The following is a 14,537-nucleotide window of genomic DNA, read 5'->3' on the forward strand; positions in this document are numbered from 1 at the left end:
GAAATTCAACAAGGGGTGGCAGGGAATCAGTTGCAGCTGAATGCAACAAAGACGGAGGTGATCCTATTTGGGTCAGAGGGCACGGTGACAAAAGAAAGACAAAAGTCGACACCTCGTATCCTGCACGAGGAATTACAATACTCAAGGAAAGTAAAACATCCCGGGTGCCTTTGGCAAGAAAACCTGAGCAGAGAGGCCCAGTTGGGGGCCAAAGTGAAGGCAGTACACTACTCCCTTCGAATGTTCAGAGATGTGCTGCCATACATACCCAATGAAGACCAGGCAGAAATGAAAGGGGCAATGACCAACACCCATTTGGACTACTGCAATAGCCTGCTGGCAGGTATTCCTACAGGCCAGATTAATAGGCTACAGAAGGGTCAGAATGCAGCAGTTCGGCAGGTTGGCCATTTATGGAAAAGGGACCATGTGTCTGCCCTATGCAGATCTTTACATTGGCTTAAAGTGGAAGACTGCATTAAGTTCAAGGTCGCTTGCCTGATGTACAGATGTGTGAATAACTTGGCTCCTGAGTACCTCACCGCCAGGTTATCATCCCAAAAGAAACCTTTGGTCAGGAGGGGAAATGCAGATGTGTGTACTCCGGACAAGACAAGTCTCCAAGGGTGATAGGAGGTTTGGGGTATTCGTCCGCAAACTCTGGAATGAGCTACCGAGGAAGATCCGGTTATGCCAGACCATGGAGGCATTTGGAGCTAAGCTAAAAACCTTCTTATTCAGATAATGTAGATGGACTATAGATCGTCCACAACTTTATCACATTCCTGTTTGATGGTATATAGTTAACATCTGCGCCCAAATACAGTTAAGTCTGTCCGGTGCGCACTAGAAATCCTCAAAATCAAATCACAGCATGAGGGGGAAAGAGCAACAGCACAAGGAGGAAGGAATGATAGCACAAGGAGCAACCGCACAAGCAGGGACAGAGCTAGGGGAAAGGAGCAACAGAGCAAGGGAGGGACGAGCGACAGAGCAAGGGAGGGAGGAGCGACAGAGCAAGGAGGTAAGGAGCAACAGCATTAGAGGGGAAGGAGTCACAGCACAAGGGGAAGGATCAACATCACAAAGGAGGGAAGGAGCAACAGAGCACAGGTGAAGGAGCACCAGTGCGTGGGGGAAAGAACGACAGCAGAAAAGGGACAGAGCATCCGCGAAAAGGGACAGAGCAACAGTGTAACACATGAGGAGGGACAGTGCAAGTGAGGGAAGATGGACTGTGCAAAGAGGGAGGAGGAACAACAAAAATGGGGAGGAGGGACAGTGAAAAGGAGGAGGCCAGACAGCACAAAGTGGAGGAGGGACAGCGCAAAGGTGAGAGGTGAGAGTACAAGGGAGGAGGAGGGACAGCAGAGGGAGACAAGGAGCAACAGTGCAATCAGGGAGTACATCTGTTGGTTGTATGTATAATTGCAGCCTGGCCATAATTGTCCTGTATTGTAGTTTTGCTCTCAATGGGGCTTATTTTCAGGCCAGTGCAGATTGTCCTCAAAAGTCTGACATTTCTTCAAAGTCATAGATGAATACATTCTGATATCTTCCAAAAAGAAAGATCACTTTTTGCCCCAGCTTTGAAATTGACACACACACGGGACATGTTACAGTACTCCTGATTGGGAAAAAATAAGTTAAAGAAGTCATTATTGGATTACATTGGCGTAAGGAAACAAGAAATAACATTTAGTGTGTTGGCATATTATGCCACAGCATTTCCAGTTGTCATGCCAACCACAAAGTCGGCTTTCTGGCCCCCATTTACTCTATCTCTCATCTCTGTAGCAATGGTGTTGGCGATATTGTGATGGCTGCGCCACCAAAAAGCTCATTTGTGGGAGCTTCAGGCTTTAGGAAAAAAGGCCTTGACTTCCAGCGGCCTCACCCTTTCAACCTGGTGGGGGTAGCACCACCATTAAGGCTGAAAACATGTAGCGCAGGGCCGCGCCAGGCATCTTTAGTTAATAGATGTAGAGATCAGTATCAGCCTGGGGGGAGAGGGTGCTGATCTCTGCAAAGGGCTGCCTTGCGGGTGTGCCTGTAGCCCATTAAGCCGGGGCTCATCAAGGGAGCTTGACCTAACGAGCTGGCAGGCAACCCCCTGCCATTAGGCCACACCCCCTGGATGAACCCCGGTTTGTTTTTCCTTGCCACTTAAGGCTTCACTGTCATCAACTGGGTGATTCATATGAAGAGCACAACCACACAGACATATGGAGAAAGGCGATTCACACAAAAAAAGCAAGACTCTAGCTTGTAGTCGTTTGCCCTCTTCCAACCTGGTATAAGTCAGATTTGAGCCCTGGGAAAATTCCTTTGATCAAATGTCTCCATGTGAAAAAACGTCCCTATAAGCGATTCATTTCCTCTGCAGTTTAACACCACTTTCAGGTAAAAATAGTGAAACCATTTTTGCACATTTCTTGCTTTCCAATGTTAGGTTAAACATTAAGCAGCTTGTGCTTGTGCCGTGGTTTGCTCTTTTTATGCCCCATGTCACTTTGCATGTGCCAAGTGTTCTGGGCAAAAACCGGTCATGGTGGAAATCTTGGTGATAATGAGTTATTTGTATAGCGTGTTCAACAAAGCGCCTTACATAGAACATATTTACATACAATAGTTGGAACACATGTGTTGACCTCGGAAGGATGAACTACTGGGTTGGCCTTGCTGAGATTCAAACCTGCGACCCGTAAATCTGACACAGATCGCAGCAGCAAGCCCCCAACCCGCTGAGCTATCTTACCGGCTAACTGCTTATACAACCAGGAATTCACCCCACATCTGCAATTTGTGTGTTCTTGTAAAGCAGAAACTCGCAGGAGTACACACTAGGGATTCTTTGTGCCTACCCCTATTTGCACATATAAATTGGTTTCTTCGTCAGAGTAATGGGGAGACATACATTTTACCATAGAAATGCCTTGTGGCTAGAATTATTTTAGGAGTAAGAACCTGAAAAACCGGGAGTCTCCCAGCTAAATCGGGATGGTTGGCATGTATGTCTTGCTGTCCCAAGACCTATATTAGTTGGCTTAAATCTCTCCAGTCTTTGTTTCCTTGTACTTGCATTCCCCTGTCCAATACCATAAACCATCTTTAAATGCATATGTTGTTCTCACTCTGTGGATTACCCATTGTCCTTCTCTCGTTTTTTTCTCGTTGTAGGTGAGGCACTACATTATCCGCAGCCTTGCGTCAAAGTTGACTATGGGATCGAAGGAGTTCCCGAATTTCTCTGCACTGCTGGACTTTTACATGACCCACTACTTGGACACCACCACCCTCAAGGAGCCCATCTTTAAGACCCTTTCACGGCAAGCAGCAAAGGCAAGGCCCGCAGGCCAGAATGGGGCACTCTGGCTGCTGGCACTCTATGATTTTCAGGACACGGAAGAGGACAGTCTCTGCTTCCGAGAGGGAGAGGCGCTGAAAGTGCTGGATAAGACCCAAGAACACTGGTGGAGGGCCCAGAACAGCGAGGGGAAGCGTGGCCTGATCCCGCTCTCCTACGTGAGAACTCTTCATTAGATTAAGAATGATAGTTTGCAATCATTTGGTGGCGGGACCCATTCCTAGTTTTGTTCCTTCTCACAATAGAAATGTGGTAGTATTTCCACAATTCGCGCCCGGGAAAGGCAGAATGACAAAGCACAATCAGCCTTTCCTGGGCGTAACTGCCCATTTACTGCCCACACCGTTGTGGATATACAAAAGTCAAAAACATGTTTTTCATGGCTGCCTCACCTGAAAAGGGACAAAGTCCCTTTTCTATTTTAATGGTGGTGCCATTTTATGTGACATTTTTTGACATTTGTTTTTTCTCCAACGGGAGATGTGCTCACGCTGAGCTCATCTCCCCTCAGAAGGAAAAACATGAAAACAAACCGCACCCCGGTAAATCCCGGGGTGCGAATAGCTTTCTCGCCCTGGCGATTGGGCGTAACAGCTATATTAACTGTCAGATTGCCAAGGATATTGCGCCAGTTACTTTCAGTAAAATGTCTTCAAAAATGTGTACTAGCAGAACATGGAAATATATTCTCATGTTAATGAGGCGATATTGCATACATGCCAACATGTTGGATAACCTGCTAGGGAGGTATTTTCAGGGAGAGAGGGAGAATTGAATTGTTCCATTAAATTGCATAGGTTTTGGGGATATTTAGGAGGGAGAAAGTAAAAAATAGCAACATTTTTTGACTGAAAAATAGGCCGTCTCCTATCTGGGGGGGTTGGCATGTATTATATTAACTGAGGCGACGGACCGATCCTGCCAGGAGCAGTCCGCCGCCCAAGTGAAGCGAGGGTCCCTTAAAGTGGGCAGCGCTTCTGCCGCTGGCAAAGTCAACCCACTAGCGCGGCTAATATCGAGGTTAGCAGCCCCAACCCTTCAGCGCAGGTGCTAAAGGTTCTGACAAATTAAAAAAAGGGAAAATGAACTTACCTTTGACCCCGCGACGACATGCTGGTAGGGTCGGACTGGGACAAGAAATAGGCCTGGTCACCCAAAAAAAATTGACATCCCAGAAGCGATGAAACACAACCTTTCACCCCTTGACAAAACAGGAAGTGGTACCAAATAGAATTGTTCCTAAGTACACTACATTACTGTGAATCCAAGCAGACGTCCAAGGCCAAATGATAATATGTTATTGTATAGCACTTAAGCTTAATCTCTTTTTTTTATAGAACAAATATGCATACAATATCACCCAACCTGTGTTGGTAATCATTTATCGACCTAAGAAGGATGAAAGGCTTTTTGAAGAAAAAAAAAGAATTTGTAAAAAAATACATATTTTTCTTTCATTGTCTTCCTCCAAATTGGCGCAGGCATGGCCAGAAACCAACCCCCACTCCCCAGGGGCCGAAAGGCCAATCCGACCCTGCGTGCTGGTGACAGGGAGTCAGTATCCAGAGTTTATTAATCAACACTGAAACGGGACTCCCTCAAACTGAAGCACTGGTTCGCAGGATCCAAGTTAAGTTATTTAATTTTATTCAAGATGTGTGCAAGCCTTTAGCATCCCTGCTGCAGGGTTGCGGGTGGTAAAAGCACATGTTACGTGAAGGCATGTTCAGCTAATTCATTACCCAGGTGTATGCACGGTACATGTTTGGGACAGGACTGTGTACTAACGATGACACACGCTGATGCCTCTCAGCAGCTGTATAATAATTTGGCATTTATGTAGCGCTACGCACCTTCAGTTATCTGAAGCGCTGGTGCTCATTTATCGACCTCGGAAGGATGAAAGGCTGAGTTTGGCCCCACCTGGAATCGAACCTGCGTTGGCAGGATCTGCACAGATGTCAAAGCGAGCGCTCTACTCGCTGTGCCACTTGACCGGCTGGCGTTGCATAGTGTGACTCTACTTCCCTGCCTCGCTTGTTCTTTTGTATTGGCTATGAACGTTAACCCTTCAAAGCCGTAAATATGGATTGGCAGGCTCGGACTGGCCTATAGGGCAAGAGGGCAATGCCCGAGGTGCAGCAGGACCTAACATGCTAGCATGGGCAACTTTTTTTGTGGTCCAAGTGGGACATTTTCTGGGCCAAAGAGGGCCAGTTTGATGAGTTGCTCCTCTCTGAAGAAAGTACTTTTGACCAGTCTTACTGAACAAATAGTCTTTAAAAAATGCACACATTGCAACGCGTTCTACCCAAAAACTCCCCCATGTGTATTTCTCAAACCATCTGTCACACAAGGACTGAATTACCATTTGCGAGGGTGGGACACCTTTTCATTGTTGCCCCAGTCCGACCCTGTGTATTAGCTTTTTCACACACGCAGTTGTGTTGTGCTTTACAAAATATGATTAAAATGCCATATTCTTCGCTCATTTATGTGCCCACGGTATTTTGCTGAAATCAGATACTCATGTAGCCAAATTGTAGAATATGTGGTAGTTCTTAACGTGCATAATTGGCCTCAGTCTTGACATTGTGGAAATGCGGGCCCTGTAATGTTACTGCCGGTGGTACACCGAGATTAGAGACGAAGGTAAAAAAAACAATTACAGGAAGGAAAAATAGCTCCAACTCTGTTCTGCTGATTTACCGCCAGCGGTAACTTTAAAGCCGGTAGTAAATGCATTGCCACCCCTCAAAGTAAAATAAGAGGCCTTAAAACGCAGCGAACGACCTCCAGAAATAAGAACGCTCCGAGCTCTTCTTAAATACTGCCTTGGCCTTTGAGGGCAGCTTCACTATAAAGTGTGTGTAACACGTGGTCACAAAGCACTGACGTGATGATGCAACACCTTGTTCTTATTCTGCAGGGATAGCACTTCTGCCTTAAAAATAAACATATTTTCTGAACGGCTGACGTTTTTCGCTGCCAGAGGTAAATGTGCACCTTTAGCAGTATCCGCACCTGCGCAGAAAAATGTTGCAAAAGATGAGACTGCCCGGAGGTGTTGTTACCTCCAGTGAGTCGTACTTACCGGTGGTGTACTTACCTCTGGCTGCAGTCTCCTGCTGCTGAGATCATGCAAACTTACAATGCTGTTCCATTTCCTCGCCACTAGGAGGCCACCACATCCAGCATAGACTTGGTCCAATACTCCTACATTCCCGGAAGTCCACGTATCACAACAGCGTGGCTCACGTTCCATCTTCTCTGGTCCTTGCTCCATAAAATAGCCCCCTCAGCTGGGTACTCACCTGGTTCTTCATTAATCAGGCAGGTTATGTGTGAAACTAAAGAGGACCTTTTTTATTGTTTAATAGTTAACACTTTTTTCAGCCTTAATATGTACCATAATGGAAAGAAAAACACACACACATTTTTTTTAACATTTTTTATCATACCCGTGTTATACAGCAATTAAACAAATGCTTTTCAACACATAAAAAAGAAAACACACATTTTACAAATCAATAACAACAGCAAATAGATAAAACATACTTACTTTAAAATGCTATTCTCATCCACAGTAAATTACACAATTCATATTACTAATTTTTCACATCTTAAAAACCCCACCCTAAAATTGCACACTCATAAAAAAAAGGCTGAAAATGTCCTTATTCGGTGAACTTTAGGCCAATCAAAAAATTCACCACAGCAAGGAGGGTTGATACTCCAAGGCCAAGCACACGTTTCCCAAAAGGGTATCTTTAGTTCACCATCTCACCCTGCTAGTACCCGCCTTAACCATTCTCTTCAGTGGAAATATCACCAATGGAGAAGCCTATCCCTCAATCGCATAAACCTGCCCAGGAACTGTGCTCGCCTTTTCCAGGTCGCCATGATATCACAACGTTGGCTCTGCCACTAGGTGGCATCCCTCCTGACTGTCGCTGAGGTGGGCACTGGGCAGTTCCCTCCTGACTGTCGCTGAAGTGGGCGCTGGGCAGTTCCCTCCTGACTGTCGCTGAAGTGGGCGCTGGGCAGTTCCCTCCTGACTGTCGCTGAAGTGGGCGCTGGGCAGTTCCCTCCTGACTGTCGCTGAAGTGGGCACTGGGCAGTTCCCTCCTGACTGTCGCTGAAGTGGGCACTGGGCAGTTCCCTCCTGACTGTCGCTGAAGTGGGCACTGGGCAGTTCCCACCTGATTGTCGCTGAAGTGGGCACTGGGCAGTTCCCTCCTGACTGTCGCTGAAGTAGGCATTGGGCAGTTTTATGATACACTGATTGTGGTGGTCAGTTGTTATTGTGAAAGGAGTTTCCACGTTTTCCCAGTTCTGTCCTCCATGTCTACAAGCTTCCTTTATTGCCACTAGTTTTCTTGGTTCCAAGTGATAATGTCTTCAGGAATAAAGTCGCTAGGTAGGCGACTTTTTGTCCTCGTACCCTTAAAAGCCTTCCCCCACATATTCCAGTGCGGGTACAACTTTCTATTCTAACTCCAGTCCTAGAATATTTGGGGAAAGTGCTTGATTTTCGAGGAAGTGCACATTTGGGGAAATGTCGCCCCCTGGCGACCATTTGCCCAGCGACATTGTCACTGGATACCATTTTCTGAGAACAATGGTGCAGTTGCATTCAACTAAACCGAATGATGTAGAAACATGGCCAATGTGCTTCATGTTTTTAATTCCTCTGCTTGGGCCGACATCGGATTAGAAGGAATTATTGTGGCAATAACACCCGAGGCGGTGGGCCAAAGCTGCCCCAGGTAATGCCCCCAGGGCTTTAGTTACAGGCCCGAGCATAGCGAGGGTCTTAACAAAGCCCCGGGGGCATTACCGTGGGCAGTATTGGCCCACCACCGAGGGTTTTATAGCCATTAGTACCCCGGTGTAGTCTGTTTTCCCTTTCCATGGTGGCCATCGGGAGCGGACCCGCTGGGAACAGAAGTGTTTCCAGCGCGTTTGCTCCCAAGAAGAAAAAAGAAGGTAAGTGGATTTGGGAGTGGGGGAGGGGATAGTTTGTGGGGGAGTGGGGTCGAGGGAAAAAAAAACTTACCTGAGTATCCGGCGGAGGACAAAGGCAGCGTCCAGCCATGGGGAGGCTCGGAGCGTGGATTGCCCCATTTCGAGCCTTCTTATTGGCTAAGGGGCACGCCCCTCGCCAGGAACAGAGTGCCCACGGGACACACTAACGTACACGGGAATACCATGTGGTATGGCTTGGAAAAGAGCCAATCAACACGTAGTATTCCCGGTGTACAGTGCGCGCCGGGTACTAAAGAAAGAAAAAACATTTTGGGGCGTCTGGTTAATACTCTGGCGGTGCTGAACAGGACAGGCTTGACCATGAGGAATGTACCATTTGAATGGGGCAGTGCAGTCTTTTCAAGAGGCCAGGCATGCCCAGAAGCTGGCGTACACCGTGACAAGCCGGACTGTGGCTCCCGCCAGGATAGACCATGGGTTGCCAGATGCCCCCTATTTGCATGGGTTAGAGATCTGCCCTTGTAAAGATTCGAGAGCACAGTTACTAACTTGGCCTCTCAATTCTAAAATACACAGAAATACAGGTACATAAGTGACCAGTAAAAGGACCCCTGGACTCTAGAAAAGGTCCCTTTAATTATGCAGCAAAGACTTACCAGATGCTATCTTTTTTCCTCTGCTGCAACCTCACAGGACGGCAGCTCTGGTTGCACGGAGATATGACAATGTTGCAATGGAAGGAGTCAAATAGGCTTTCACCTAGGCTTTCACCTCGTCCATCTGTCTCACACAGGAAACGATGGCATCTCACTATAGAGCGCAGGCGTGTGTTTATCCCAAGCTGCCGCCAGACTCGAAGGACAGACACTAGCCAATCAGCTGAGCTCCTTAAGTAAGCACAAAGGTTCCATCCATTTTGACCTACTCCTTTTGAGCAGTCCTCAAGCTCCATAATGAAATGTAAGGACGGCCACTGTAAAAATCATCTTATAATTAGCAAGAATGTAACACATACGGTAATGTTCTTTAAATGTATAGTTGTAATCAAGATCAACTGAATTAGCACTTTTACAAACTGTAATGTCATTTTGGAAACATATTGTTTACATACAATTACATTTTTAAATATTCGCACCACGTACTTTGCTGAAATGCCACACACTGCAATTTCCTTTAATGAACCTCGTTTGCAAACACCTGTGCACGCTCACCAACTAGAGTCCTACACGCCTCCGTTTCAGCAGCGTTGTGTGTTATCTGGTGCAGGACATTGCGTTGAACACAATGGGCCTGTTTCATGAAATTCTTTGCACGGTGCAAAGTGACTTTTCACTGGAGCAAAGTGACTTTGCACTGCCAACAAACACCCTGAGTCATGCAACAGTGCAAAGTGTCTTTTTGCCGTGCAAAGTGACTTTGCACTGCAAAAGTACACTTTGCACTGTTCCACCCTGATTCATGGAGCAGTGCAAAGTGTCTTTGCACGGCAAAAGACACTTTCCACTGTTCCATAATTCAGGTTGTTTTGTTGGTGGTGCTTGCACCAGTGAAAAGTCACTTTGCACCGTGCAAAAAATTCCATGAGTCAGGCCCATTATTTGTGCCTAGTTTATCTACAAAACTGTATTGCTCTTAGCCAATTGCTATACCCCTACAAGTCCAGTTGACTTTACAAAAAAGTGAGGCTCAAAAAAGAACTTGATTGGAAGACCATCTGGGACCTGTTGAATGCCTTCCCCGGATGAAACCACGTTCACTTCCTGGCTCCTGGATGTCACTTCCGGGCCCCTGGATGTCACTTCCTGCTCCGCTCACGAACAGCGCTTTGCTGCAGGAGACCAAGTACCACCAGGGATGCACACCTGCATGGCGTCCGCCCCATCTGGAAGGACTCCAGAGGTATGACCAACTCTGGCCCTATCCGCCCCCCTCGCCTTCACATACATATTTTATCCACATGACATGTTTCCGATTTAATTCTCAGTCGATCTTTTTTTTAATGTTCTTTCTGGAAAGGATGGCTCTGTAACCATAATATTGTACGTTGTTTTTTCGCTCAGACGGAAACGCAGCTGGTGGTTGCATGCCTCGGGAGGATAGCTCGGAGGCTACACGCTCGCCTTGGATGCAAGATGCCACAGGGCAACACAGGTTCGATTCCCAGGTCCGCGCTAAGAAACCTATGGGTGTTAACCGTGTTAGAAATAACCAATTATAAATGTCTAACTAATACATCTTTGTCACCAGTGATCACACTGCAAAGCCTTGCTCTGTGGACATCGATCTATGGTTATACAAATACAATAGCCACGAAACATACAGTCATATACAAATGTTTTCCAATATACACAGACCTTGTGTTAAGTACAAACATTAGGCAAACAAGGCAAAACAGCCATGTCCCACACACGGGCATCTCCCTCCAAAATGACAAGCTAAAATATCACTGTAGCTGGACCGTGGGGGTTATTTTGGAGTGTTTTAGGAAGCGGTAACAAAAAGAACAAACACTTACAAGGAGATAGGGTAACTGTGAAATGTCTCTTCCTCTTTCGCGCCTTTATTGTAGCGCTCCCTGTACTGGGTCTGTCAGTCATAACTGAGGCGGCCACGGAAGATTCCTGTGGTACACTGCCTCGGCATGCTGATGGCAAACAAATACAGGTGGAGGGAGGCTGAGGGGGGCGTTGCATGACCGCAGGTGTGGGGAGACTTCCGTTGGTGTCTTCTGGAATCTTCAGGCGTCAGTCTCAGGTGTCACTGTCAATCAAGGTCAGGGACATCACCGGCATGAGGCGAGTGAGTGAAGCCTCACACGGCTCCACAGAGCAGCCATTTGGTTCCATTTTCTGCCACAGGGACAAGGACTGCGGTGGCAAAGGGAAAACTCGGAGGTTTCACGGTTATTGGAGATTTTCCGAGTTTAAGCCAGGATGGCGTAGAGGGGAAATCAATGCTGCAAGCCTGGCAACATGGCCATATCAGATTGGACCCCAGAAGAAGGGAGGGTGGATGGAAGACAGAGTTGGCCGGTGTGTCAAGCCAGCCATTCTCCAGTGACCTCGCATCATGCCACCTACACACAGCATGACATAGCAGGTGTCATTGTAGTCCCACCACAGAGGGCGTCTTGGCACACATACCAATTGTTTCTTGTTTTTTCCAACTCAAAGGTACGCCTTTTATGTGACCACAGGAGACTGAAAGGCTGACTGGACCTTCTGGGACTAGAATGTGTGAGCATGAGATCAAACACAGTTCCTTGTGGTCGTGGGTGCCGAGTACACTGGTGGTCTCGGCCTAAAAGTCCCTAAATATCTGTCCACCGGTACCCCCCACCCGGTTAGGAAAATCAAAAGTCAGCTCCCCTGCTTGTACTGGAAGCATTAGTCCACTGAGCCACAGACCCGACTGGTCCTTCACTGGAATGGAAAGCGGAAACTTGAGAGCTCCGACGGTATCTGCCACGACATTCCCGCCATCCCAAGACGCCCAAGAAGGATGTGTGAACTGAGTGGGAAACGTCTGCTCTCCATCGCTGCCATGAACGTTGCTCAACCCTGCCCAAAAGTTCACATTCTTCCCTCAGTTTTCATGTTTGTATTCATTCAATCTCTGTTTCACTTTATGCAGCACGAGCTGGTGTGTTTTAGTCCATCTTGGCATTTCTCCATCACCTTTCCCGTGATTTTAGCCCAGGTGTGTTTGTGTCCTCACACGTGCCCGTTCTGATGTCTGCCCAGTTGCTTCAAAGTCCCTCCAAATCTTTTGCTTTTCGAAATAGGTTCCTGTGGGCCCCCAACCACCCTACATGCTGAGCCAAAGAGTAATATCCTCATAAAATAAGAGGAGGCAATAATAACTATGTACATACAAGGAAGTGCCCCCAAGTGATGCGCTGAGTGATGGGCTGAGTGATGGGCTGAGTGATGTGCTGAGTGATGGGCTGAGTGATGTGCTGAGTGATGTGCTGAGTGACGGCTGATAGATGGGCTGAGAGGTGGGCTGAGTGATGGGCTGAGCGATGTGCTGAGAGAAGGTCTGAGTGATGGGCTGAGTGATGAGCTGAGTGATGGGCTGAGTGATGTGCTGAGAGATGTGCTGAGTGATGGCTGTCGTGTGCTGAGTGATGGGCTGAGTGATGGGCTGAGTGATGTGCTGAGAGATGGGCTGATAGATGGCCTGAGTGATGTGCTGAGTGATGTGCTGAGTGACGGGCTGATAGATGGCCTGAGTGATGGGCTGAGTGATGGGCTGAGCGATGTGCTGAGAGATGGGCTGAGTGATGTGGTGAGAGATGGGCTGAGAGATGGGCTGAGTGATGGGCTAAGTAATGTGCTGAGTGATGGGCTGAGTTAGGTGCTGAGAGATGGTCTGAGTGATGGTCTGAGTGATGAGCTGAGTGATGGGCTGAGTTATGTGCTGAGAGATGTGCTGAGTGATGGGCTGAATGATGGGCTGAATGCTGGGCTGAATGCTGGGCTGAGTGATGTGCTGAGAGATGTGCTAAGTGATGGCTGTCGTGTGCTGAGTGATGGGCTGAGTGATGGGCTGAGTGATGCGCTGAGAGATGGGCTGAGTGATGGCTGAGTGATGGGCTGAGTGATGTGCTGATAGATGGGCTGAGTGATGTGCTGAGTGATGTGCTGAGTGACGGCTGATAGATGGGCTGAGAGGTGGGCTGAGTGATGGGCTGAGCGATGTGCTGAGAGATGGGCTGAGTGATGTGGTGAGAGATGTGCTGAGAGATGGGCTGAGTGATGGGCTGAGTGAGGTGCTGAGAGAAGGTCTGAGTGATGGGCTGAGTGATGAGCTGAGTGATGGGCTGAGTGATGTGCTGAGAGATGTGCTGAGTGATGGCTGTCGTGTGCTGAGTGATGGGCTGAGTGATGGGCTGAGTGATGTGCTGAGAGATGGGCTGAGTGGTGTGCTGCTAGATGGGCTGAATGATGTGCTGAGTGATGTGCTGAGAGATGGGCTGAGTGATCGGCTGAGTAATGTGCTGAGTGATTCGCTCATTTCTCACTAGGATCCTCTCGCCCACCTCTGCCCCAAAACAGAGACTATTTAATGGTTATATATCGTTTCACCCGAAATAGTATATAATGTTATATTATACACATATCTTGCTAAATAGCTCCCTTGTTTCCCTGTTTCCTTACTTGGCAATCAGCAAATCCTTTTTTAGCAAATCATTTAAACAGTGTCCTTTCTGTCCTTATTGATATTCTGTCAATATTTCCTGAGAAGTATTTAACTGAGTCTTGTCAGCCATAAATTCAGCATCCAGACCAAGTATTGCAATCAGTGCCTTGCAGGAGGAGCGCTCCGCCCACTGCAGCCACCACCCACGTTTGCTCCCCATGCTGCCAACATATACGTAGGTATTTATTTATTCATTTATCAGACGCTTAATACCAGCGCTGTGGCTTCGAAGCGCCGGATCAGGATTCAGAACCTCTGTGGCGCTGCATTGTTTTGCTTCCAAGACAAATGCGTTGCCCCTGCGCTATCCTTCCTCACCACGGGGTTAAAGCTGCAACTCCCACCGGCTTATTGTGGTTGATGGCAGGGGTGGACTGGCCTATAGGGGACTCTGGAGATTTCCCGGTGGGCCTCTGCACACTGGGCCTCTTTTGTGTGGTATTTCCAAATTTTCTCATAGGAAAAGCATTGGGCTTGCTGGAAATGTGTCATATGGGGCCACTTTGAACATTATTTCCAGGGCCTCTTTTGGTCCCCAGTTATTTTTTCCAGGGCCTCTTTTAGTTCCCAGTCCACCCCTGGTTGATGGATATACTGACTACAGTAGATGTGTGATTTACAAATACCAATCAAGATACACATAAAATATCATACTCGTGTCTTGACACAAGACTCATTTTTAGTGTGTCTTTAAACTCAAGTCACCATTTCCATTGAGCTCTGATTCTATAGGTGCTTAGTGTATGACTGGCAGATACAATAATAAAGTTTCCCAAACACCACATCATAATCAAACTAAGTCTGAGACAATAAGTGTTGGGGCTCAGAAATAAGTGCCCGCGCTGAGCACTGGCAAACACCCCCACAAATTAAGCACTGGCCGATGCAGTTAACCTTAATTTTGTTATCACGTTTGGGGGGTAAAATGTTAGTCAGATAAGTATTTACAAACAATTCAAAGAGATAAAGAATGCTG

General features: G+C 47.3%; 1 protein-coding gene across 5 annotated transcripts in view; it reads left to right on the forward strand.

Moving 5' to 3' along the window:
* Positions 1-6,336, forward strand: part of LOC138580941 (adapter molecule crk-like) — a 208,208-nt gene extending 201,872 nt beyond the window's left edge. For all 5 annotated transcript variants that reach the window (XM_069651875.1, XM_069651876.1, XM_069651878.1 and 2 more), the window contains one exon: positions 3,181-6,336. In XM_069651875.1, the coding sequence (XP_069507976.1) occupies positions 3,181-3,543 (363 nt within the window). In that variant the 3' untranslated portion in view covers positions 3,544-6,336. The remainder of the gene's footprint in view (positions 1-3,180) is intronic.
* Positions 6,337-14,537: the final 8,201 nt, after the last annotated feature.

The sequence above is a fragment of the Ambystoma mexicanum genome, chromosome 3p (genome assembly GCF_040938575.1).
Source record: "Ambystoma mexicanum isolate Mex_15411 chromosome 3p, UKY_AmexF1_1, whole genome shotgun sequence".
Taxonomy (NCBI): domain Eukaryota; kingdom Metazoa; phylum Chordata; class Amphibia; order Caudata; family Ambystomatidae; genus Ambystoma; species Ambystoma mexicanum.